At 44.3% G+C, this 27,211-nt stretch overlaps 2 protein-coding genes across 4 annotated transcripts in view; one reads left to right on the top strand and one right to left on the bottom strand.

Moving 5' to 3' along the window:
• LOC120064304 (histone-lysine N-methyltransferase SETD5-like) overlaps nucleotides 1-1,893 on the top strand; it is a 50,717-nt gene extending 48,824 nt beyond the window's left edge. For all 3 annotated transcript variants that reach the window (XM_039014801.1, XM_039014793.1, XM_039014784.1), the window contains exon 23: nucleotides 58-1,893. In XM_039014801.1, the coding sequence (XP_038870729.1) occupies nucleotides 58-720 (663 nt within the window). In that variant the 3' untranslated portion in view covers nucleotides 721-1,893. The remainder of the gene's footprint in view (nucleotides 1-57) is intronic.
• Nucleotides 1,894-3,943: 2,050 nt separating this feature from the next.
• LOC120022037 (LHFPL tetraspan subfamily member 3 protein-like) overlaps nucleotides 3,944-27,211 on the bottom strand; it is an 85,232-nt gene continuing 61,964 nt past the window's right edge. Inside the window, exons 3-4 of the mRNA XM_038965837.1 lie at nucleotides 4,219-4,318; nucleotides 3,944-4,064 (exon numbers count right to left, since the gene is read on the bottom strand). Coding sequence (XP_038821765.1) covers nucleotides 3,944-4,064; nucleotides 4,219-4,318 — 221 coding nt within the window. The remainder of the gene's footprint in view (nucleotides 4,065-4,218; nucleotides 4,319-27,211) is intronic.

Genomic DNA, 27,211 nt, shown 5'->3' with positions numbered 1-27,211 from the left:
GTGTTTTGTTTTGTACTAGGGTGTCAGGAAGTATTTTGTGTGTTTTCTCCTTCTAAGGTGCAGCCCCCCTTATCGGAGAGCCACCAGCAGACAGTGGACAGTCCAGCCTTCCTTCAGCAGAGCGTGTCCTCTCCATTCCGTGGTTCCTACAGCCCCTCGGCTCCCCCTCCCTCAGGCCAGGGCTTCTACTCTCGCCTGTCCTCCCTTTCCGGCCTGTCTCAAGACCCCTCGCAGCAGCATCAACAACAGCCCCTCAACCCCCTGTCCTCCTTCCCCAACCAAACCACCTCCACTGCAGACTCGGCGCTGTGTGGGGCCTCCAGACCGCCAGGAGGCAACCTGCACCAGCCGAGCGGCAGCAGCAGTATGGACGGGTCCCACGTGTACAGTGGCGGGAGCCACCTAAAAGCCAGCCTCTTGAACAGCGGGTTGTCAGGGTCTCCCACCCCTGGCTCCAGGGCTCACGGCAACCCTAAAACAGACTTGGGCGCCGGTGCTGCGGGGAACCCGGTGTCCCACCACGCCTCCAGACTGAGCCAGCAGCAGGCGTCCCGGAGCCTGAAACCAGGCAGCCCCGGGCAGACAGTGCTGCAGGCCGGCTCCAGGCTCCTGGCGTCCTCCACCGGCCAACACTACCCACAGCGCGGGACACCCCTCAGTCAGTTCCAGCACCCACCCATACAGGGGTCAGGAGTAAGGACACAGTCAGGAAGCTTTTAGGATGTTGTGTGTGTGTTTGTTTGCTTGAGCGTGTGTGTGAAATTGTGTACCTTCTATCTTAAACCCTGTGGAGAAACTAGGCTCGGGGGAGGGGATATATACAGACCTAAGAGGAGAAAGGACTTGGCTTCTTGTATGGATTTCTCCTTATTTTCTGTCTTTTTTTGTTTTATCCGAAAATAAATTGCTGCATTCTAAACATGGCTAATTGAGGAACTTCAACATCATCAAGGAATCAAATGAAAAGCGAAAAAAGACATGTTCAACAAAAAAAAAGATGTGTCATTTGGAATTGCCCTGACATGAGCAGACTGTGTAAAACTGGCTAAGTAGATGGTGAAACTCAACCGTGACTATCTGTACAAAGTGTTTTCTTTGTTTTTGTTCTTAAAGAAGCGTACCTATGGTTTTGTTTCCGGATTTGATAATGCTGAGATGGCAGGTGTAACTCAGCAGAGACTTTGTCAAGGTTACTTTTTGGATTTGGCTAGAAGCCGGGTCAGTCCTGCAGTGTTTCGTTTGTAAAGGGGAAACGATACTAGCAAAAGCGTATGTGTGTATCATCCATTATAAAGATGCAGAGGGTGGCAAATAAGAGCTGCCTAAAAATCATTCCTTATGATTTCCAGTTTTGTGTCTCAAATTTAGCCAATTTCTGAAAACTCTTGATCTGTATTTTACTGTTCAATGATTTTTCTTCTGCTCTTTTTTTTTCTTTTTCCACGTGACTCTTTTTATTTGATGTATTACTACTTCACAGTAGATTTGCTATATTGTACTTGAGTCATACAGATCTTGTAATTCATGGTGCTGCAGTTGTTTTCGTCTTTTAAGTTATTTACATTCAAATCCAGTTATGTTCCACACTCAACCGGTTGATTCAGCTCATTTTGTTATTTGGAATCAAGACTTTTGCCAGAAATACATCTTAGTAATCGTTAACTTTTATTGTGCTGGAGCGAGAAGTAAGAAGCAGAATACTTCATTTTTCTTTACTCCGTTGTTGGGTTTGTTGTCTCTTGAATCCTGTCGGATTCTTTTTATGAAAAATGTATTGAATATATTTTTTTCTCTCCCTCTGACCAATCCTTGCATTCCGTATGCCACCTAAGAAAATAGGAGGATAATCTATGGCGGGATTTGTTTGAATGGTATAAAAAAAAAAAAAAAAAAGCTGCTGTGTTCTCCTTGTTTTCTTATTTTTTACGCAAGTGCTGCTTCAAGACGTTTCCCTTCCCACAGAATGCTGTACCTCCATTTTAGTAGGGTCTTCACCAACTGAATCCAAAAAGATGAATCACACAGCGACGTTAACAAGTCATGTGCCATGATCACTGCAGTGGGACTTTTAATCAATGTTAAATGACATTGCTGATGCACACTGGGAGATGTAGTCTCCTCGTGACAGACGAGACCCGGGAAGATGGACTTTTTATGGAACTCGTTCGGACGTTCTAGTTTGGTTGGGAGTAAATGTCTTTGGGGAGCCAGGAACCACACTGGGGCTTTAAGGGAAGGTTTTGGACAGAGGGACTTGTCAGCTTGACCGGACACTTGACCTTATTGCCTCATCCATAGACAAAGGGTACTCACTTGTTACATGAATGTTTGACCGAAGACTTCAGAGAAATTTGTGACCCAATATTACCAGCACCTTAAGTGAAAGACAAACCCCTAAAATGAAACAAATGAGAATGTAAGATCATGTGTACTTGTATAAAATGTGTTAAACTGTACGAAGAAAAAATATAGTACACTAAATTTGCAGCATGATATTTATTTTCTGGATCTTACCGATGGACAGATTGGGATGACTGAGTCTGTCCAGAAAATCTGTTTTACTCAAAACGGGACAGTGCATTTTTTTTTTTTTTGGTGAGGTTTAACTTTTTTGTTTTGATTTTTTAAACAGAGCATAGTGGTAACTATTTGGACTCCCCATCCAAAAGAAAGCAGAAGAGATGTAATTAATTGTAATAAAATACATTGAGTTTTTTTAATATTTCATGCAAGGACAATCCTACGTTTACATTTTAGTAATTTAGAGACTTATCCAGAGCAATTAGGATTAAGTGCCTTGCTCAAGGACACGTCAACTATTTTTATTTTTACCTAGTCGGCTCAGGGAATCGACCCAGCGACCTTTCGGTTACTGGGCCAACGCTCTTAACCGCTAGACTACCTTCCACCCTAACTATGGTATGTTGTGTATACCCCCCCCAAATCTGTGAGGAAAAAATGTCCACACAGTATGTTAAACTGCCACTTTTTATTAGAAAGAAATTATATACATACAATGAAGTCAACAGTGAAATATTGGCATGCATCTCCTTAGCATAAACTAAGTGATGCTAGGGTGCTTAGCAATACCTCACGGATGCTTGCGTAAAGTTGCAATTTCTGACATGCACCGAAATCTCGGTGTCGTGTGAAGTCTGGAAGCCTCTGGAGTACGCCTAGTGAAGTGTAAACCCAGCCTACGTTTGTGAAGTTGACTGATGGCGCTTTCGCTACCTTTCACATTGAAAACCTATCAGGGTGCGAAAGCGCTGCTTAGTCAATGTCATATAGGAGATTGAAGACTTACGAAAGAACAGATAGGAAAATTATAAATAGGGAAATGGCTATAGACCTTTTTGTAACACTGCGTGGTAATGAAGGGTGTCTGGTCGGGGTATGGGCGCCCACGCTTTGGCAGCGGAGTGTAATGCAACGCCATTTGTATAATGCAACGCCATTTGTCTTGCGAACTTGTCGCGAGGTGATACATGGTCTGTCCTCTTAGAAGGGCAACGCAGTCCACCAATCAACTCAGTTTGTCCCATGTATCAGTGGTCATTACAGTAAGGCCATGGGCAGGAATCTGAACAAGCATATTGGGACGATAGGAAACTGTACACTGGAGTTGGTTGCTACTTTTGCGGTACTTGTTTGATAACACCTTATTAGTATCCATGCCAACTGAGATCCTTTGGTCCAGTTAAATGTTTTTACAGTCAATATTGTGCACGCACTGGCACCCACACTGGCACACAGGATGAAACTTTGGGAGTTGGGTTGTTCAATTTGGGAATTGGTTCCTCCTTTTGAGAGAACCAATTCCCAAATTGAAGGTCGAGTGGGTTATGTTCTCTGCCGCGTAACTGCTTCGTTAAAGGGTTGTCCACTGCCAGAGTCTTGCCGTCTTGTATTTTGACTGTAGGGGGCATCGGTGTGTCTTCCTTCACCGGATCCAGCTGTAGGCACGACACTCCACCTCCGGCAACTCCTTATAAACGATGCGGTAGCCACACTCTGTCGAAACCCGCTGGCACTTGTTGGGCCATGTGGTAGGTTTCATCGGTCTGGGGATACGAACAGAAACGAGGCACTTTGATATTGGCAACAACAGAATTCTTGTTTGTCTTTAGCAGATTTTTCTATCTCACTGTTGCATACCAGTACTCAACATTTTAAGGTCTATTTTAACTTAGCTATTCATTTGGTTCGTTTACTCACGAGAGGCAAAAGTAGCCATTTTCGTGGCAGTAGCACTTGTCACAGCCCCTGTAGAAGGTCTGTCCAGGCTGAAACTGAACCTCCTTGTAAATACACGGACCTGCAGTCAGAATACAGAGCTCAATTGACATTGATTAAAAAGGTACCGGTTGTTAGAATGCACTGTCAATTTATCTGGCTATGGCATGCACAATTGCAAGGATTTACAAATAAACTCAAGAGATTACTGCCTGATACCAATCTGACCCTGAATAAATAGGCCTGCCCTGCTGTATCACACCCTGCGCTGCCAGCATTATTTCAGTTGGCCAGTAGATGGAAATGGTACACTTAAAACTGCTGAACAGTAAAGCGTTCCATACCAAATAAGTGATGACCCAAATTGAGAAATGGATTCATATAATGCATGTGAAAATGCATTATCACAGATGTGATTTTATTTTAATTGATAGTACAACACAACGTATCTTTTATCTACGCTGATTTGTTAAGGGGAGTTTTGCTTTGTTTTGTCAAGTCACTATTCAATTGAAGGAAGAAATGTGTGCAAAATGTTTATTTGACCTAAGCCAAAATATATTCTATATAGGTTTTACTTCTCTTTTTTTACAGAAAGGTAAAACGAAATAGCCTGTGCACCAAAAGAGAAACGACAAGTTACCAGAAACATGTTAGCCTACTCTGGCGCACTACTTAGGACCAGAGCGGGTTCTTCAGCTGTTCCTGATGGAGAACCCTTGTTTTGGTTCCAGGTAGAACCTTTTTTACAAAAGGATTGTTCGTTAGGTGAAATGTTTCTACCTGGAACCAAAAAACAGATCCCTTCATTACAACTTTTTTCTAAGAGTGTATATAATCAAGGTTGTACTGTACCTGCGTGTCTGTAGATGGCTGCCTGAGTCACCTGACAAGTCCAGATGAGACTAAGGGACAGACACAAAGCCCAGAGACAGACTGACATCCCAGGTCCAAACACACGTCTCACCCACGCCATGGCAGCCCGACTCCACTCCAAGAAGTAACAAGAAAAATTAACTGGAAATCTACCAGGAAGAAGCAGGTCTTCACACGACACTAACCTCCCAACAGCAAATGCTAATCAAAGCGAGTGAGCGAAGAGGTAGCCTATGTTTTTAGTGAGAGAGCGCAAGTGCCGGAGGCCGGTGTGTGATGAAGCTGGGAACAGGTTCTTTAAGCGAGGGGTGGACCAGATGGTTCGTCTGAGCCCTGTCAGAGTGTGGAAGTCTTAATTCTCACTGCTCTGTGCTCCAGATGGCCTTTATACCCTCCCTGCCCAACACCTGCTCTGACCGCCAAGGTACCACACAGCGGAGAGAGAGAGAGGGTGGGAGACGCCTAGGACTAAACACACATTTCTGTGCTTGTTTCTTTCCAATTTTTAAATGTTATTTTCGTTCGTTCCTCTTTCTATTGCACTCATGTCTGTGCCAGAGTGCACCCCCGCCCCTCGTTGTCTGGCTGGCGCATCTCCGTTCTGGAACGCTCTGGGTCGACTAGGGTTTGGTCCGTCTGGGCAAAGGGAAAAGTTCCACTAAATATTTTGATATTTCTTCTGACTCATTGGGTTTATATGAGCAAAGCGCAGCTTCCGGAATTGTAACGCTAGGTGTGGAATGTGGACCGCTTCGTTTCGGAATGTCCCAGCCTGGCGTTTTCTTGTGGGTGTCGGTGCCGTGTCTAGCACTGTAGCACGCTGGGTGGCTTTTTCACAAAAACACACACGCACATCAGTCAACCACACCTGGAGTCTTACGTGGGAACAGGCTGTCGTGTAGGTCTATCTGTCGTCACTGTTGCACTCGGAATAACAATCACTCAGAGAGGAAATTCTGGAGAGCTAACAGACCTGACGGGAACACGACAGCCCTCCGTGATCTAACCCAGTTACCATGACACAAGCCTCTTTTCAATCCCTCCATTCAAGTCTGGGCCGTGAGTGGCTCCTGACCTGTTTTTTGGCCACATTAAGTAGAGTTTATTCTCATCTACCACCCAACATCCTAACCAAGTAATTAGCAGCAAATTCACCTTTTTGCCCAACCTCAGGGTTTTTGAAAATGATCCAAGTCAGACCCCTTGACTTTTTCCACATTTTGTTGTTACAGCCTTATTCTGAAATTGCTGAAATTGTTTATTTTCCTCATCAATCTACACACAATACCCCGTAATGACAATGCAATAACAGGGTTTAAAAAATCTTAGCAAATGTATAAAAAAAAACTGAAATATCAAATTTACATAAGTATTCAGACCCTTTACTCAGTACTTTGTTGAAGCATCTTTGGCAGCGATTACAGCCTCGAGTCTTCTTGGGTATGACGCTACAAGCTTGGCACACCTGGATTTGGGAAGTTTCTCCCATTCCTCTCTTCAGATCCTCTCAGGTTCTGTCAGGTTGGATGGGAAGCGTTTTGCTGCACAGCTATTATCAGGTCTCTCCAGAGATGTTCGATCGGGTTCAAGTCCGGGCTTTGGCTGGGCCACTCAAGGACATTGAGACTTGTCCCAAAGCCACTTCGGGACAATCCTGTCTCGGAGCTCTACGGACAATTCCTTCGACCTTCGACCGCTTGGTTTTTGCTCTGATATGCCCTTTCAACTGTGGGACCGTATATAGACAGGTGTGTACCTTTCCAAATCATGTCCAATCAAATGAATTTACCACAGGTGGACTCCAAGTTGTAGAAACATCTCAAGGATGATCAATGGAAACAGGATGCACCTGAGCTCAGTTTCGACTCTTATAGCAAAGCGTCTGAATACTTGTGTAAATAAGGTATTTCTGTTTTTTATTTTTAATACATTTGCATTATGGGGTATTGTGTGTAGATTGCTGAGATTTTTATTTATTTATCCATTTTAGAATAAAGTTGTAATGTAACAAAATGTGGAAAAAGTCAAGGGGTCTGAATACTTTCCGAAGGCTCTGTATATACAGTGAGCTCCAAAAGTATTGGTACAGTGACACATTTCTTGTTGTTTTGGCTCTGTACTCCAGCACTTTGGATTTAAAATCAAATGATGACTATAAGGTTAAAATGCAGACTGTCAGCTTTAATTTGAGGGTATTTTCATCCATATCAGGTGAACCATTTAGAAATGACAGCACTTTTTGTACATAGTCGTCGTCCCCCCCCCCCCCCCCCCCCCCCCCACATTTTAGGGACAAATTCATGTACAAATTAAACTTTATTTGTCACATGCGCCGAATACAACAAGTGTAGACTTTACCATGAAATGCTTACTTACAAGCCCATAACCAACAGGGCAGTTCAAGAAGAAGAAAATATTTACCATGTAGACTAAAATAAAAAGTAATAATAAAAGTAACACAATAAAAATAACAATAACGAGGCTGTATACAGGGGGCACCGGTACCGAGTCAGTGTGCAGGGGTACAGGCTAATTGAGGTAATCTGTACATGTAGGTGAGGGCGAAGTGACTATGCATAGGTAACAAACAAACAGAGAGTAGCAGCAGTGTACAAAAGGGAAGTTGTAAATTGTCCGGTGGTGATTTTCTAAATTGTTCAGCAGTCTTATTGCTTGGGGGTAGAAGCTGTTGAGGAGCCTTTTGGTCCTAGACTTGGCGCTCCGGTACCGCTTGCCGTGCGGTAGCAGAGAAAACAGTCTCCAGTTCCCCTGAGGGGGAAAAGGTTTTGTCGTGCCCTCTTCACGACTGTCTTGGTATGTTTTGACCATGATAGTTCGTTGGCGATGTGGACACCAAGGAACATGAAACTCTCGACCCGCTCCACTACAGCCCCATCGATGTTAATGGGGGACTGTTCGGCCCGCCTTTTCCTGTAGTCCACGATCAGCTCTTTTGTCTTGATCACATTGAGGGAGAGGTTGTTGTCTTGGCACCACACTGCCAGTTCTCTGACCTCCTCCCTATAGGCCGTCTCATCGTTGTCGGTGATCAGGCCTACCACTGTTGTGTCGTCAGCAAACGTAATGATGGTGTTGGAATCATGTTTGGCCACGCAGTCATGGGTGAACAGGGAATACAGGAGGGGACTAAGTACACACCCCTGAGGGGCCCCAGTGTTAAGGATCAGTGTGGCAGATGTGTTGTTGCCTACTCTTACCACCGGGGAGCGTCCCATCAGGAAGTCCAGGATCCAGTTGCAGAGGGAGGTGTTTAGTCCCAGAGTCCTTAACTGAGTGATGAGCTTCGTGGGCACTATGGTGTTGAACGCTGAGCTGTAGTCAATGAACAGCATTCTCACATAGGTGTTCCTTTTGTCCAGGTGGGAAAGGGCAGTGTGGAGTGCGATTGAGATTGCATAATCTGTGGATCTGTTGGGGCGTTATGTGAATTGGGGTGGGTCTAGGGTGTCCGGGAGGATGCTGTTGATGTAAGCCATGACCAGCCTTTCAAAGCACTTCATGGCTACCGACGTGAGTGCCACGGGGCGGTAGTCATTTAGGCAGGTTACCTTCGCTTCCTTGGGCACAGGGGCTATGGTGGTCTGCTTGAAACATGTAGGTATTACAGACTCAGTCAGGGAGAGGTTGAAAATGTCAGTGAAGACACTTGACAGTTGGTCTGCTCATGCTTTGAGTACAAGTCCTGGTCATCCGTCTAGCCCAGCGGCTTTGTGAATGTTGACCTGTTTAAAGGTTTTGTTCACATCGGCTACCGAGAGCGTTATCACACAGTCATCCATTGTGCTCCCGTGCATGCTTCAGTGTTGCTTGCCTTGAAGAGAGCAAAAAAGGCATTTAGCTTGTCTGGTAGGCTCGCGTCAATGAGCAGCTCGCGTCTGGGTTTCCCTTTGTAGTCCGTAATAGTTTTCAAGCCCTGCCACATCCGACGAGCATCAGAGCCGGTGTAGTAGGATTCAATCTTAATCCTGTATTGATGCTTTGCTTGTTTGATGGTTCGTCTGAGGGCATAGCGGGATTTCTTATAAGTGTCCGGATTAGTCTCCTGCTCCTTAAAAGCGGCAGCTCTAGCCTTTAGCTCGATGCGGGTGTTGCCTGTAATCCATGGCTTCTGGTTGGGATATGTACATACATACAGATAGTGTGGTCTACCGCTTATCATAAGGTACTCTACCTCAGGCGAGCAATACCTCCAGACTTCTTTAATATTACACATCGCGCACCAGCTGTTATTTACAAAAAGACACACACCCCCACCCCTCGTCTTACCAGAGGTAGCGTCTCTGTTCTGCCGGTGCATGGAAAATCACGCTAGCTCTAAATTGTCCGTATCTTCGTTCAGCCACGTCTTGGTGAAATATAAGATGTTACAGTTTTAATGTCCCGTTGGTAGGATAATCTTAAACGTAGGTCATCAATTTTATTTTCCAGTGATTGCACGTTAGCCAGAAGAATGGAAGGCAGTGGGAGTTTACACGCTCGCCTCCGGATTCTCAGAAGGATGCCCGACGTGTATTAAAGTAGTAAAAGGTTAAGTATTTGGTCCCATATTCATAGCACACAATGGCTACATTAAGCTTGTGACTCTACAAATTTGTTGGATGCATTTGCTGTTTGTTTTTGGTTGTGTTTCAGATTATTTTGTGCCCAATAGAACGTAATGGTAAATAATGAATGACACAATACATGATTTATCATTCATTTCTATTTGGCACAAAATAATCTGAAACCAGTGGAGGCTGCTGAGGGGACGACGGCTCATAATAATGTCTGGAACAGAGCGAATGGAAATGACACAACACATGGAAACCATGTGTTTGATGTATTTGATACCATTCCAGTCATTCTGCTCCAGCCATTACCACGGGCCCGTCCTCATCAATTAAGGTGCCACAAACCTCCTGTGTCTGAATCGCAACCAAAACAAACAGAAAATGCATCCAATACATTTGTGGAGTCACACACTTGATGTAATCATTGTGTGCTATGAATGTGGGACCAAAAACATTTGGCTACTTTAATACACGTAAGTGAATTTGTACCAATACCTTTGAGGGGTCATAGTCATATCGTTTCAAATCTAAAGTGCTGCAGTAAAGAGCCAAAGCAACAACAAACGTGTCATTGTCCCAATACATTTGGAGCTCACTGCATGTGCATCGGTGATGATGATGGTAGATGTGTCCATTTTTAATGAGGAGAACCCCCGCCAGGCCATCACCGTGGCAGCAGAACCGTTACATAACTGATTAATTATACCAGCTGATGAAAACCACGGTCTAATTTTATCTTGGCACGTCATCCAACCAGTCTCCAAAAAGAGATCCAGCTAGTTGTAAGTGGCTGTAAGTAGATGCATACTGGTTCTGATCCTGGACATCTATGTTGCCCCTGGATGCTGTTCTTGGGTCAATTTAGCATTTCCCCATTAATGGTTAAGGTTAGGATTTTGGAAAAGCAAGCTGATCCTAGATCTGTACCTAGGGGAAACATCTATGTAACTTCTATGGAGCTCTATGTACATTAGGCGAAGGTATATATTGAAGATTATTTCCTATAAGATGTATTGGGCAAGCTCTTTAGGAGCTTCGCAGAGGAAATATACTCTCGCACTGCCTGAATTTCAGGATGGCCCGTGTTTGTACATGTGCTGATCCTGCTTGTGTGTGACGTGGTTAATGCTTGTGTGTTACATGTCCACTGGAATCGGGGCCCGTATCCACAAAGCGTCTCAGAGCAGGAGTGCGGATCTAGGATCAGGTCCCCACCTGTCAATATATTCATTATCATCTAAAAGGCTAAACCGATCCTAGATCAGCACTCCTACTCTGATAGACTTTGTGGCTACGGGCCCTGGTCACCCCCCAGTGCTTTAGATAGGGTGTGGTGTTATATTGAGTCCTGTCAGCACATCTTGTTCTTTAAGACGGACAATAAACACGTCTGACGTTTGACTAAAAAGAATGGAGACGGCGACAACATGGCATTTAGAACCATGTGTTTGCCTGCACTGCTATGATTGTGTTGTGCCCAAGGTAGGCCTGTGTTATTTCGCCTACATTTTAGTCATTTAGCAGACGCTCTTATCCAGAGCGATTTTTCAGGAGCTATTGGGGTTAAGTGCTTTGCTCAAGGGCACATTGACCGATTTTTTTTTGGGGGGGGGGGATTCAAACCAGCAACCTTTTGGTTACTGGCCAAACGCTCTTAACCGCTCGGCTACCTGGCTACTCCCCCCATGAATGAAGGAGATGAAGCAAAAAAAAAGCATAATTTCGTTTTTTCAATCAGCAGTGACATCTGTGTGTGTGTGCAGGCGAGTGTACGCGTTGTAGGTAAGGGGTAACGTTTTCCACCTTTCCTGCCAAAGCCTCACAGGCCCGGCTGCTGGCTCTGTCTACAAAGTGACGTGACATGGTTGCTTTATTTCCAAAGCTGCCACTCCGATGGTGAAGCCTAAACACTCAGACACCCTTTGACAGATACCCACCCCACCAAAACCCTGCCTAGCACATCCTGTTCTCCTTCCCATACCCCTCCACTCCCGACCGAGCCCATCCACAGATGGGAAACGCACATGGCCAAAGAGCTAATCTCTGCTCACCCGATGATGACCACACTCCATGTGATTATTTTCGCTAGCCGCGTGAACACACACAGGCCACACTCTCGCAGGCCACACACACACACACGCACTGTGGTCCACTTCCTGACACATACACACAGTGACAGGCCACACATACACAAACTGTGGTCCACTCCCTGACTCGACTGTTCTCTCTCCAGTCGATGAGCTCAGGCCTTCAAGGTGTGGCACCCACTGCCTAGTTGGTTGTGTGTAATACTCCTGGTGACTCATAAAGACTGGATGGGTGATGATGATTTAGAAGTGGTTTGGAGCCAGGGGCTGACAACATCCTTTTCTTTGACCAGACTGAATTATTTAAACAAGGTGTGCTATAAACAACTGGTCATTCCTTTTTTTCCTTTCATGTCTACAGGTCAGAAAGGAGAGCGGCCGATAGGACCACACATGCGCAACTGGTCAGAGCCGATTGATCGACACTGAGAGTGAGGGTCCAGACTCGCTCACTATCTGAGTCGTACCACACTTCTGTTTAGATACTGTAGATGACAGCTGGTGCAATCAAAGACAATGACATGTTTACACCATATGCAGGTTTCAATTATATATGACTTTAGGACGCAATCCATTAGTGTGGCTGTGCAACTTCACTTGTCTTATTGCCAACACATCGGCGAACCTCTCAAGAAAGGGAGAAAGCGAGGAGGCATTTGAAAGGGTGTAGTCAGAGAGGAACAGGCGACGTGAGAGGGTTTACTCCGCCCAAAGATAAGACCCCGAAGTGAGGAATTTTTGTTTGGAGGTCAATGAGAGTGTCAAATTTTGTCAACAAAAAATTGAATTGCTCATTTGTTACGTGAGGCTTATTTGATCGAATAGAAGTTTCATATTGCTTAGGTTGTCACGAATGCGCTGATATAAGTGGACGTACGTGGCATTTTGGCAACTTAAAAAACAAAAATATTGGAAACATGCCTGTTGATCACACGCATATCTGCCCTCTCATTGCCTAGAATGGTCCCACCTGATCTTGCCTTCTCCCGCCTGCCTTCCATCAAAGACAATACAGTGCTTCCATCTTTGAGGACATGTATTTCCATTGTTAGAGCGGTCACTCGACTATCTTGTCATTATAATAGATACTCTTAGGGTGTAGAAGGACACCTTGGCGTCAGTCCGCTGGCACTGGCAGTGCCATCATCTGTCGGTGCCATCATCTGTCGGTGCCCTGTGATCAAAGTGAAAGCGGCCCTGCCGGTACCCTCCACAGGGCTCCTCTGTGACAGCTTGGCCTCTGGTTGGCCCCTCTCAAAGCATGTTGGCACTGCCCGACAGCGTTGGCACTGTCCAGGCCAGGGCCCCCTCCATCCTGCCGTCCCATTGGCCAGCCCGCAGGGAGCAGACAGGAGACGGCCTACTGCAGCCAAGCGCCAGACTGACCATCTGGGTCTCCTTCTCTGTTTTTTTCTCTCTCTCTCAATTCCAGCTGACTCTTGCGCTTCACTTCTCTTTTCCCATTTGCCCAGATTTGCATTCACTTTCTGCCCTCTTTCTCTCACTCTCTCCCTCTTTTTCTGTCTCTCTCTCCATCTCTCTCTTCATTCCTCTTTCTAGCCATAGCTCTGTAATGTGATATTTAACCGTGTGTCGTTTCAGCATTTCAAGCTTCTGTCATAGACTAAACAGTAGTGTGGAGATAATTTCAATTGATAGTTTACTGTGGTGTCCATTGTTAATACAATTAATGATAATAAAGTAGTGACCGTCTCCTCTGTCTACACTACTGGCTTAAATCCTACTGTTCCTCGATAGATTTGGAGTTCATTGACAATTTTGAGAACTTCTGGAAGAGGCCCCAGTTTTACAAGAGGAATGGCTTGCATCCATATAGGAGAGAGGCAAGAGTTCTCTCGGCTAACAACGAGGAGGTTCTGTCTGGATGTTCTGGTTCTCACAGAGACCTGGCTCAATGGTTCGATCATGGATAAAGACATTGAAATTGCTGATTACAACATCTTCAGGTGTGATAGACTGAAAAAAGGGGGAAGGGGGGCTATATATGTGAAATTGACTCTCGTGGCATCATTTTGTCTAAGTGTCACTATCCCCAAAAGGTTTGAGTGTTTGGTTATAGATGTGGCCTTGTGCCAAAACATGCATATGTTTGTAGCAAAGATTTACTGCCGCCCTGCTGCACTGGCAGAGGCTGTTGGTACTATGTATTGCTCTGAGCTTTCCTCTATCAGCTATGCAACTGACCTGGAATTGTCTCTAGAATTTGTCTCATCTATTTGTATATCTCTGGCAAACAATATGTCATAATCAGTGAAAACGTTATTGATTTATGTAGCTTTAAATGGCATTTTATAGATGTTATGTATTGCTATCAAGTCAAAACTGGATTTTTCCCTCAAAACAAAGGTTGTAAAAGTATGCTAGAAATGTATAGAATAAACCATATCTATTTTTTTGTTTCTGTGACAATCAATGAATTCGTGTTGGATTTTTTTTATTTTTTTTATTATTATTATTTATTTTTTTATCCCCTTTTCTCCCCAATTTTCGTGGTATCCAATCGCTAGTAATTACTATCTTGTCTCATCGCTACAACTCCCGTACAGGCTCGGGAGAGACGAAGGTCGAAAGCCATGCATCCTCCGAAGCACAACCCAACCAAGCCGCACTGCTTCTTAACACAGCGCGCCTCCAACCCGGAAGCCAGCCGCACCAATGTGTCGGAGGAAACACCGTGCACCCGCCCCCCTCGGTTAGCGCGCACTGCGCCCGGCCCGCCACAGGAGTCGCTGGAGCGCGATGAGACAAGGATATCCCTACCGGCCAAACCCTCCCTAACCCGGACGACGCTAAGCCAATTGTGCGTCGCCCCACGGACCTCCCGGTCGCGGCCGGCTGCGACAGAGCCTGGGCGCGAACCCAGAGACTCTGGTGGCGCAGCTAGCACTGCGATGCAGTGCCCTAGACCACTGCGCCACCCGGGAGGCCCTCGTGTTGGATTTTTACCATTTTAAATGGCTTTTGGCGAATGTCTGTTGAATGTCCCAAATGTGTGAATATAAAACCAACTTTACCTTGGTCTGGCTATTAGCCAGGTAGCTAGCTATAACTAGCTGGCTAGAAGGATGACGTTAGAAGCTAACCTTGAACGGAGCCTGACTGCAGCAGGAGCAGTTGACTGAAATTAAGCTAACTGTAATCGAAAGATGGCCTACTATAAGTTATTATAACAAAATACCTTTTCTCTATAGAGCGTAGTGTGACAGACAGTGGGGAGTCAGGCTGCAATGAAGGGGGAAAAGGAGATACACAGAGAGAGGAAGCATTGAAGCAAACAGGGAGAGAGGTTAATAGTACATTGGTTCCCAAACTTGGTGTCCGGGACCAATGTGGGGTCCCCTAAAATTTAGACAGGGTCCTTACATAATCTTTAATCTTATCAAACACATTCATAACTTGTTTCTCTTCAAATGGGTATAGAATACATTTTAGAGTCAACTAAGGGCCCTTTACACTGTCAGAATTCACTTTCATGTCATTGTGTTGGGACAGCCTGTGGGACCTACAATTTCGTGAAATATAAAGACAATTTTATTTTATGTACGCTGAACAAAAATATAAACGCAACATGCAACAATTTCAAAGATTTTACTGAGTTACAGTTCATGTAAGGAAATCAGTCAACATCATCAGTCCTGACTTACCACTCGTGTATGTAATAAATAGGCAGTGAAACAGGTATTATTGAATAGGTAGTGATGAATAGTAAGGTAGTTTTTTTTTTTCATGAGGTTGTGCCAATATGCTGTCGTCTGTTGGCGACTAGAAACAATTGCATAATAGGAATTATTACAAATGAATGGTCCTTGAAAATAAATATTAGTGCTTGAAAAAGTACTTGAAAGTCCTTGAATTTGTTTTGACACTGTCTGTACGAACCCTGTAAGTTCCATCTCAGATTCTGCTGATCAGTCAAAAGTTTGGAAAATTGTAAATGCTCTGAAGCGTGGAATTTCCTATCATTCGCTGCCTAAGCAAATTGTGTCAGACTCTGGCATCATGTGTGTGTCACGTCCTGACCATAGAGAGCCCTTATTTTCTAGTTTATTATTTCTATGTGGGTTTCTAGTTTTGTTTTTCTATGTTGGTGATTTTGTATGATTCTCAATTAGAGGCAGCTGGTAATCGTTGTCTCTAATTGGGGATCATATTTAGGTAGCTTTTTTCCCACCTGTGTTTTGTGGGATACTGTTTATGTGTAGTTGTATGGCAGCACTCCATTGTCGTCACGTGTCGTTATTCTTTTGTTATGTGGTTCACTTACTTTAAATAAATAAAGATGTGGAACCCAGATCACGCTGCACTTTGTTCCGAGTATGCTTCCAGTTCGTACGACGAGCGTGACAGAATATCCCACCACAACAGGACCAAGCAGCGTGCCCAGGAGGAGAGGGTAACATGGACTTGGGAGGAGATTCTGGACGGGAAGGGATCCTGGACTTGGGAGGAAATCCTGGCAGGACAGGATCGCCTTCCTTGGCGGGAGACGCAAGGAGAGAAGGGAGGACAGCGACGACGCCGGGGTTCGCGGCCACAGAGAAAGCCCAAAAGACAGCCCAAATTTTTTTGTTGGGGGGAGGCACATGGGGTGGTCGGCGGAGCCGAGGAGTGAACCAGAGCCAGTCTGGGAGAAGAGGGAGAAACTGGAGGAGAGTGAAAGGAGAGAGTCAGAGACCGTCAGAGAGTGGATGGAGGTATTGGAGGAGAAAGAGCGGAGAGAGTTGTTAAGTTGGTGGAAGATGCACGACAGTTGCCCTAAGGAGCGTGTAATTAGTTTAATGCCACCTGAGTCAGCTCCCCGTACTCGTCCTGAGAAGTGTGTTAAAGTTCCGGTACAATTGATGACGGCTATACGCACCAGGTCTCCAGTGCGCCTTCACAGCCCAGTACGTCCTGTGCCAGCTCCTCGCACTTGCCGGGCGAGGTGTGTCATCGAACCGGTACCATTGATGCCGGCTATACGCACCAGGTCTCCAGTATGTCTCCACAGCCCAGTACGTCCTGTGCCTGCTCCTCTCACTCGCCCTGAGGTGCGTGTCACCAGTCCGGTGCCACCTGTGCCTGCCCCACGCATCAGGCCTCCAGTGTGCCTCCCCAGTCCAGAGCTTCAGGCGACGGTTCCCAGTCCAGAGCTTCCGGCGACGGTCCACAGTCCGGAACATCCTGCGACGGTCTACGGTCCAGAACCTCCTGCGACGGTCCACGGTCCAGAACCTCCAGCTCCAGGGCAGGAGCCTTCCTCTGCGCCGATGCCCAGTTCGAGCACGGCGTCCAGTCCAGCTCCATGGCAGGAGTCTTCCTCTGCACCGATGTCCAGGCTAGGGCCGGTGTCCAGTCCCGCTCCATGGCAGGAGCCTTCCTCGGCATCTAGGTCCAGTCCAGGCACAGTGTTCAGCCTGGGTCCATGGCTGGATCCGTGGGATGAGCAGGTTCTTCGGCCCGCACCAGAGCCGCCACCAAAGATGGTGGATCCGCGAGCTGAGCGGGTTCTTCGTCCCGCACCAGAGCCGATGCTGGCGGATGAGCGGGTACTTCGCCCCGCACCAGAGCCGCCACCGACACCCTCCCCAACCCTCCCTTTTGGGTCAGGTTTTGCGGCCGGAGTCCGCATCTTTGGGGGGGGGGGGTACTGTCACGTCCTGACCATAGAGAGCCCTTATTTTCTATGGTAGAGTAGGTCAGGGCGTGACTGGGGGTTAGTCTAGTTTATTATTTCTATGTGGGGCTCTAGTTTTGTTTTTCTATGTTGGTGATTTTGTATGATTCCAAATTAGAGGCAGCTGGTAATCGTTGTCTCTAATTAAGGATCATATTTAGGTAGCTTTTTTCCACCTGTGTTTTGTGGGATATTGTTTATGTGTAGTTGTATGTCAGCACTCCATTGTCGTCACGTTTCGTTATTCTTTATTGTTTTGTTATGTGGTTCACTTACTTTAAATAAATAAAGATGTGGAACCGAGTATGCTTCCAGTTCGTACGACGAGCGTGACAGTGTGAGAAAAATGAGATAAGTGATGCTTTTTTAATTTGAAATAAATTGTGGTTTAATTGACCCTGGTCTGTCAGTCAATTGTTCTTCCCCCTCCCTGCCTCCAGTTGGCTCGATTGAAGATCAGTCAACTTTTAGTGATTCTTTTTTATTTCAACAATTTTGTACTTGTGATGGGCTAGATGCCTTGCTTAAGATTGATGTAAAAAAAAAAAACATATCCACTGGGGCAGATTAGCTTGATCCTTTCTTGCTACAGCTTGATTCTCCACAGATAGCAGAAACTCTAAGACATATTTTTAACCTGACTGTGTTTTCTGATTCCATCTCCGGGGTCTGGAAGGCGGCCCATATACTCCTCCTTCATAAAGGTTGCAACCCATGTGACCCAAAAAATTATCGCCCCATTTCCAAACTCTCTTGCCTATCTAAAATCGTAACATCCTTGGTAAATACTCAACTAAGAAATACGGAATATATTCTAAATTATAATTAGTTGGGTTTCAGACCTGGTCATAGCACCATCTCTGCTGCTTCTATGATTTATGAAGCGGAACACTAACCCGGATGCTTTTAAGAAATCCCGCTACGCCCTTCGACGAACCATCAAACAGGCAAAATGTCAATACAGGTCTAAGATTGAATCCTAGTACAGCGGCTCTGACGCTCGTTGGATGTGGCAGGGCTTGCAAACTATCACGGACTACAAAGGGAAACCCAGCCACAAGCTGCCCAGTGACACAAGCCTACAAGACGAGCCACACTGAACCATGCGTGAGAGCACTAGCTGTTCTGGATGACTGTGTGATCACGCTCTCCGTAGCCGACATGAGTAAGACCTTTTGAAGAGGTTAACATTCACAAGGCTGCATGGCCAGATGGATTACCAGAACGCGTACTCACAGCATGCTCTGACCAGCTGGCAAGTGTTTTCACTGACATTTTCAACCTCTCCCTGACCCAGTCTGTAATAACTACAAGTTTCAAGCAGACAATCATTGTCCCTGTGCCCAAGAATGTTGAACGTTGAAATGCCTATTTACTCTGTTCCATCTCACTACGCAATCCACGGTCTCATCAGCCCAGCCAGACAATTTATAAACTTGATATCCACTGTAAAAAGCATCTAGACATTATCTCCCATTTCATTTTAATTAGCAATTATTTGGTTTTCAATAGCGGAGATTTGTATAAAACTTGTCTCTCTGACATTTGCAACATTGTTTCAATATTGAAATTCGTTCTCCAGCTGTCCCATAGTAATGACAGTGTAGGGGTCGGGAGTCGGGATGAGGCAGGCAGCATTTCTCAGCCAGTCGAAATCATGAATCAGCATAATTTTTATGGACTATTGAAATGTCAATAGAAAACAGGTAAAACTAAACGAAATATAGCCAGTTTGTAGTCTTTCCTACTTCAAGATAAAAAATATTGTGTTAGTTGGCTAGTGTTGTTGGCTAGCTCCTCTGGACAACAGTGTCCTGATGAGAGCGCACATTTTCTATGCCAGGTGAAATCGCGCATCATTAACTCAATCTTATGACTGTATCCAAATAAATGTCACTAGAAAACAGCTTATACAAATGCAAATGCAGCCACTGGCTGCACTGTTTGACGTGACTGTAAGTTAGCCATAGTTGGCTAGCTAGCAAGCAAAGGATAAGAATGTTGCCAGCCAATAGAACATTTAGGACGAACAACTAGGTCGCGTCCATAGATACCGAACAAAAAGACTTAACGACTGGGTCGCGTCTCTGGCAACCGAACCTATAGAAAAAACGACCTTGGGTAGCAACCCTAGATTTGTATCAGGACTATATCTCGTGGAGGATGAAATAGTATGAATAAATGTATCTAAATCAATGTTGTTTTTTAGCCCCGTTTCTCCCCAATTTCGTGATTACGATCTTGTCTCATCGCTGCAAGGCGAAGGTTGAGTCATAAGTCCTCCAAAACATGACCTGCCAAACCACGCTTCTTAACACCCACTCGCTTAACCCGGAAGCCAGCTGCACCAATGTGTCGGAGCCGTTCAACTGACAACCGAAGTCAGCCTGCAGGCGCCCGGCCCACCACAAGGAGTCACTAGATCGCGATGAGCCAAGTAAAGCCCTCCCGGCCAAACCCTCCCCTAACCCGCATGACGCTGGGCCAATTGTGTGCCGCCCTATGGGATTCCCGTTCACGGCCGGCTAAATAAATGTTTTAATGAAAATATGTCAATCATTATTTGAATATGTTGGTAATGTATAAAAGCGATAATGTCCTCAAAGCCGGTATCAAGAGGATATATTGGTACGGTTTGACATTTAATGTTTATTTTGACAACGCCCTTTAGCAGACAATGTTGAAATGTAATCTTTAAAAATGTTGTACTTTTCTTTAAATGTAGTTTGTAATTGACTAAAACAAGCAGACAACAAGAAAATTGCGTATGAACAGAATCAAGTTTTTGCTGTGAGCCTGATGGGGTAACCAAGGTAACCATTGCTTGTTTTCCCCACAAGCAGGAGTTCTATCTAAGACCGACTGGGACTATAGCGAATGCGTGTCTCCGCCTGTCCGTGCATTCTGCAAGATTGATTAGTCTACAGTGCATTCAGAAAGCATTCAGACCCCTTGACTTTTCCCACATTTTGTTACGTTACATTCTAAAATGTATATACAGTGGGGAGAACAAGTATTTGAAACACTGCCGATTTTGCAGGTTTTCCTACTTACAAAGCATTTAGAGGTCTGTAATTTTTTATCATAGGTACACTTCAACTGTGAGAGACAAAAATCCAGAAAATCACATCGTATGATTTTTAAGTATATAATTTGCATTTTATTGCATGACATAAGTATTTGATACATCAGAAAAGCAGAACTTAATATTTGGTACAGAAACCTTTGTTTGCAATTACAGAGATCATACGTTTCCTGTAGTTATTGACCAGGTTTGCACACACTGCAGCAGGGATTTTGGCCCACTCCTCCATACAGACCTTCTCCAGATCCTTCAGTTTTTGGGGCTGTCGCTGGGCAATACGGACTTTCAGCTCCCTCCAAAGATTTTCTATTGGGTTCAGGTCTGGAGACTGGCTAGGCCACTCCAGGACCTTGAGATGCTTCTTACGGAGCCACTCCTTAGTTGCCCTGGCTGTGTGTTTCGGGTCGTTGTCATGCTGGAAGACCCAGCCACGACCCATCTTCAATGCTCTTACTGAGGGAAGAAGGTTGTTGGCCAAGATCTCGCGATACATGGCCCCATCCATCCTCCCCTCAATACGGTGCAGTCGTCCTGTCCCCTTTGCAGAAAAGCATCCCCAAAGAATGATGTTTCCACCTCCATGCTTCACGGTTGGTTGGGATGGTGTTCTTGGGGTTGTACTCATCCTTCTTCTTCCTCCAAACACGGCGAGTGGAGTTTAGACCAAAAAGCTCTATTTTTGTCTCATCAGACCACATGACCTTCTATGGATCATCCAGATGGTCATTGGCAAACTTCAGACGGGCCTGGACATGCGCTGGCTTGAGCAGGGGGACCTTGCGTGCGCTGCAGGATTTTAATCCATGACGGCGTAGTGTGTTACTAATGGTTTTCTTTTAGACTGTGGTCCCAGCTCTCTTCAGGTCATTGACCAGGTCCTGCCGTGTAGTTCTGGGCTGATCCCTCACCTTCCTCATGATCATTGATGCCCCACGAGGTGAGATCTTGCATGGAGCCCCAGACCGAGGGTGATTGACCGTCATCTTGAACTTCTTCCATTTTCTAATAATTGCGCCAACAGTTGTTGCATTCTCAACAAGCTGCTTGCCTATTGTCCTGTAGCCCATCCCAGCCTTGTGCAGGTCTACAATTTTATCCCTGATGTCCTTACACAGCTCTCTGGTCTTGGCCATTGTGGAGAGGTTGGAGTCTGTTTGATTGAGTGTGTGGACAGGTGTCTTTTATACAGGTAACGAGTTCAAACAGGTACAGTTAATACAGGTAATGAGTGGAGAACAGGAGGGCTTCTTAAAGAAAAACTAACAGGTCTGTGAGAGCCGGAATTCTTACTGGTTGTTAGGTGATCAAATACTTATGTCATGCAATAAAATGCAAATTAATTACTTAAAAATCATACAATGTGATTTTCTGGATTTTTGGTCTCCCAGTCCCTGCCACAGAAAAACATCCCCAGAGCATGATGATGCTGCCACCACCATGCTTCACCGTAGGGATGGTGGCAGGTTTCCTCCAGACATAACGCTTGGCCTTCAGGCTAAAGAGTTCAATCTTGGTTTCATCAAACCAGAGAATCTTGTTTCTCATGGTCTGAGTGTCCTTTAGGTGCCTTTTGGCAAACTCCAAGTGGTCTGTCATGTGCCTTTTACTGAGGAGTGGTTCAGTCTGGTCAATCTACCATAAAGGTCTGATTGGTGGAGTGTTGTAGAGATGGTTGTCCTTCTGGAAGGTTCTCCCATCTCCACAGAGGAACTCTGGAGCTCTGTCAGAGTGACATCGGGTTCTTGGTCAATTCCCTGACCAAGGCCCTTCTTCCCCGATTGCTAAGTTTGGCCGGGCGGCCAGCTCTAGGAAGAGTCTTGGTGTTTCCAAACTTCTTCCATTTAAGAATGATGGAGGCCACTGTGATCTTGGGGACCTTCAATGTTGCAGACATTTTTTGGTACCCTTCCCCAGATCTGTGCCTCGTCACAATCTTGTCTTGGAGCTCTACGACATTTCATTTGACCTTATGGCTTGGTTTTTGCTCTGACATGCACTGTCAACTGTGGAACCTTATATAGTCAGGCGTGTGCCTTTCCAAATCATGTGCAATCAATTGAATTTACTACAAGTGGACTCCAAAGAAGTTGTAGAAACTATCTCAAAGATGAACAATAGAAACAGGATGCACCTGAGGTCAATTTCGAGTCTCATAGCAAAATGTCTGAATGCTTATGTAAATAAGGCATTTAAGTTTTTTATTTTTAATACATTTGCAAAAATTTCTACAAACCTGTTGTTACTTTGTCATGATGGGGTAAAAAATATTTTATCAATTTTATAATAAGGCTGTAACGTAGCAGTTCAGTCTGACTACTTTCCGAATGCACTGTATATATTGGAAACAATTTAAAAGTAGGGGCCAGTGGAGGCTGCTGAGGGGAGGACGGCTCATAGTAATGGGTGGAACGGAGCAAATGGAATTGTATATACCATTCCTCTGATTCCGCTCCAGCCATTACCACAAGCCCGTCCTTCCCAATTAAGGTGCCACCAACCTCCTGTGGTAGGAGCCCAAACTTCTATGCCAAGGATGAATTGTTGTTCAATATTTTGTTAGTCAGTAGATTATGTCCTCCTGCCTTGGTCTAGGCTCTGAGATTAAAAAGGTTTAGGCCTATGATGTTGTGTTCCTATCACAGAGCAAAACTATAGCCTACCCATACTATAAAATAGACTACATTTATATAAAGCTACCAGTCAATTTCCCGTGTTGGAGTAATATATGCTTAAATTGGCAAACGACTGTGACAGTTTCTGAAAAAGAAAACAATGGCAAATTGTTTTGGACCTGTCAGCAGAACGTTTAAATTCAACAATGTTTTGCATCGACTTTTCCTCAACCTAAATATAGCCCACAACTTCTGAAACATTGTCTAGCACTCAAAACAAATTTAAATCACAGTAGGCTACATACAATAGTAGCATACATACTTCAACGTAAGATATCAACTGTCTTGATGTTCACCTCTGTCATGTTAAATGTGTATGTTGGCTATACACCCTGCTGCCTACGGGATCACAAACAGCAAAACTTGAAATAGCCGATCTATTTAGGCCTACATATCTATTTACATATTAAATGAGAAATGTGCATGGTTATTTATTTTAGGCCTATTGTTACTTAAGTAATATGAACCCATCAAGGCCAGAAAAGTAAATAATTTATTTTGCAATGGTTATGAAAATAAAATAAATAGTAAATAGATTACTATGTCTAATTATTTTAGATTCCAAAAATAAAACACACTCTATTTTCGTTTTTCCCACTAATGGCAAGTGGTTGCATCTTGTTACTGTTTTTATAACTAAGCATGTCAACATATCCCCCATTTGCACAAAATACTTAGGCCTACTTGCCTGCTTGCTATACAATACTTCAACCACTAGAACGTGGCTCTCCAACCCTGTTCCTGGAGAGCTACCCTCTTGGAGGTTTTTGCTCCAACCCCTGTTATAACCAAAGAAGAGGAAGAGGAAGAGAGCGGCCCAACTAGCCGGAAATCATTCTCCCTTCAGCAGGTGGAGATTTTGAATTGTTTAACCCACCAAGCAAGGAGTTTTTGTTTGGAGGTCAATGACCACGTTTACATGCTGAATACGGTTAGTAGTTCATATCCCGCTCAAGGTCTTATTCGGGACAAGCGGTTTACATGCACCTTTGATATCCCGCTCATGAGTATCCCTGTAGCCATGAATAAACAGAATATTCCTCATTTAAGTTCATACGGGTTAAATGGAATAGTAACTGAAATATGGACACTGACTGTAGGCCTATAACCTCTCAATTTAGCTTAATATACAGTACCAGACAGCTTTGCACACTCTTGGCATTCTCTCAACCAGCTTCATGAGGTAATCACCTGCAATGCATTTCAATTAATGGGTGTGTCTTGTTAATTTGTGGAATGTCATTCCTTCCGAATGCGTTTGAGCCAATCAGTTGTGTTGTGACAAGGTAGGGGTGGTATACAGAAGATAGCCCTATTTGGTAAAAGACCAAGTCCATATTATGGCAAGAACAGCTCAAATAAGCAAAGAGAAACAACAATCTATCATTACTTTAAGACATGAATGTCTGTCAATCTGGAGAATTTCAAGAACTTTGACATTTTTTTCAAGTGCTGTTGCAAAAAAAATCCAACGCTATGATGAAACTGGCTCTCATGAGGACCGCCACAGGAAAGGAAGACCCAGAGTTACCTCTGCTGCAGAGGATATGTTCATGCAGAGTTGGTGAACGGATGATCTCTGCATGTGTGGTTCCCACCATGAAGCATGGAGGAGGTGTAATGGTGTGGGTGTGCTTTGCTGGTGACAATGTTGGTGATTTATTTCGAATTCAAGGCACACTTAACCAGCATGGCTACCACAGCAATCTGCAGCGATACACCATCCCATCTGGTTTGCGCTTAGTGGGACTATCATTTGTTTTTCACCAGGACAATGATGCAACACACCTCCAGGCTGTGTAAGGGCTATTTGACCAAGAAGAAGAGTGATGGAATGCTGCATCAGACGACCTGGCCTCAACAATCACCCGACCACAAACCAGTTGGGATAAGTTGGACGGCAGAGTGAAGGCAAAGCAGCCAACAAGTCCTCAGCATATGTGGGAACTCCTTCAAGACTGTTGGAAAAGCATTCCTCATGAAGCTGGTTGAGAGAATGCCAAGAGTGTGCAAAGCTGTCATCAAGGCAAAGGGTGGCTACTTTGAAGAATCTCAAATATAAAACATATTTAGAATTGTTTAAAACTTTTTAGTTTACTACATGATTCTATATGTGTTATTTCTTGTTGTCACTATGATTCTACAATGTTGAAAATAAAGAAAAACTCTTGAATGAGAAGATGTGTCCAAACTTTTGACTGGTACTGTACATTTTATGGATACGGTATATACTCTTAGTCCCATCCTTCAGCTACCCTCCCATCTATCTCTGAAGACCATCTAGTTAGGATTCCTAGCTGCCATATATTTTTCCAGTGTGTTGTGATGTTTCACAAAAGTACTGAACCTTTCTTTCCGATAGTTTCTACAGATTGTAAATGTAAATTGATTGTACAGATTGTAAATTGTCCTTTTCTAAGAGTATTATTATATTATTGACCGATTGATTGACTTTTCAAATCACCCATCGGTGCTATTTGCAGAGTTAGCTCCAAGTAAATGTTGCAATTTTTCAGCCATTCCTGAACCTGCGACCAAAAACAAGGTACATATGGGCAGTACCAAAACAAGTGATCTAATTATTCTGTCTCTTTGGAGCAAAATATGCAAAGCTGGGATGGTTGTATCCCCCATATATATAACATTATATTGGTTGCAAGAATGTTGTATACTAATTTAAATTGAAAAACTCTTGAGTTTTAACTCCGGCGTCGTTTTGTGTATCAGTTTACGAACAATGTGCCATGGAATTGATAGATCGAAAATCTCACCCCAACTCTTTTGCAACCTGTATTTTTTTGTCCTTAATTTAAACTGGTATACTTTTTTATTTATGACAATTTTCAAGTGGAATATAATATTAACTACTGCAAAATTATGCATTTCTTGCAGTAAAATTATTCAATAAAAAAAAAAATTGTCTCTGGAACAGGAGTGGAGGTTTTCTTTCTTTCTTTCAGCATCTCTTGACAAAATGAAAATTCAATGAAAGGTTATTTGTGAATGTAAAAATCTAAATCTACTGTTTTTTAAGGTTGTGTCATATTTGTGGTGCGGTCACGAGAAATTATTGGGGGGAAAAATGGGGTTCCCAGACATTGTGGTGGAAAGAATGGAGTCCCCGCAGAAAAAGTTTGAATACCATTGCCAAACCTCTGGGGTATTATTTCCCCCCAACAAGGGTTAACATATTGAAAAGGGTCATGTCTATGATCCCCGATCCCCCAAATGTACATAGCGCAGCCCTGGGGATGAAGCTTGGTCATGTTACTGTCCAGTAGTACTCTGTCACACCCCGCCGCTTCTCAAACAGATGAGATCAGAGGATGAAATCAGAGGCACCCAGCACAGTCCTTCCGTCACCCACTCTGCCCCCCACCCCCCTACCCACCTTCCAGTACCAATGACCCCTGTAAAAGATTGTGGAAGGAGATGTGAAGGTCAGGTTGGGTCATCTGTTTGGCTATATAATGATTGATTAGACCATATTTACTTAGGTGGTGCCAGAGTTGGTCCGGTGGTAGTACTGACTCTAGACTAAACATTGCCCTATGGGCAATGGTTCAAAACCCGCCATGTGACTTTCCAAATCTGTCTCCCCATCTCATTCCTCTCTATATGAATCCATTAAATTATAAATAAATAGCCTACCCTTTTCATTTAAATATTATTTAGAAAATACTTTAAAAATAGGCTATAATAAGGATGGATAGCGTTGATGTGGTTAACCAATCATCAGATGTCTTAACTGTAGGTGTGCATTGTACAGCGTAACACACTTCATTTACCGCACGTGGTGTAGTGGAGAGATGGAGAGAGACATCCGACCGTTTTAAGCAGTGGTAGCTGTTGTAAGTGGTGAATAATTCATAGGATATAAAATGTTGTTCCAGGTTGACTACGCAGAAAGGCCGTTTAAGACGGTGTAGTAGAGTTGTCAGCCAGGCTGAGCCAGCTTGTCTTCATAGATTATTCATAGATTCTTCCCCAAATAAATACAGTAACAT

The sequence above is a fragment of the Salvelinus namaycush genome, chromosome 2 (genome assembly GCF_016432855.1).
Source record: "Salvelinus namaycush isolate Seneca chromosome 2, SaNama_1.0, whole genome shotgun sequence".
Classification (NCBI taxonomy): Eukaryota; Metazoa; Chordata; class Actinopteri; order Salmoniformes; family Salmonidae; genus Salvelinus; species Salvelinus namaycush.
Note: the sequence above shows the minus strand (reverse complement) of the source record. Positions and strands in the feature narration are given on the sequence as shown.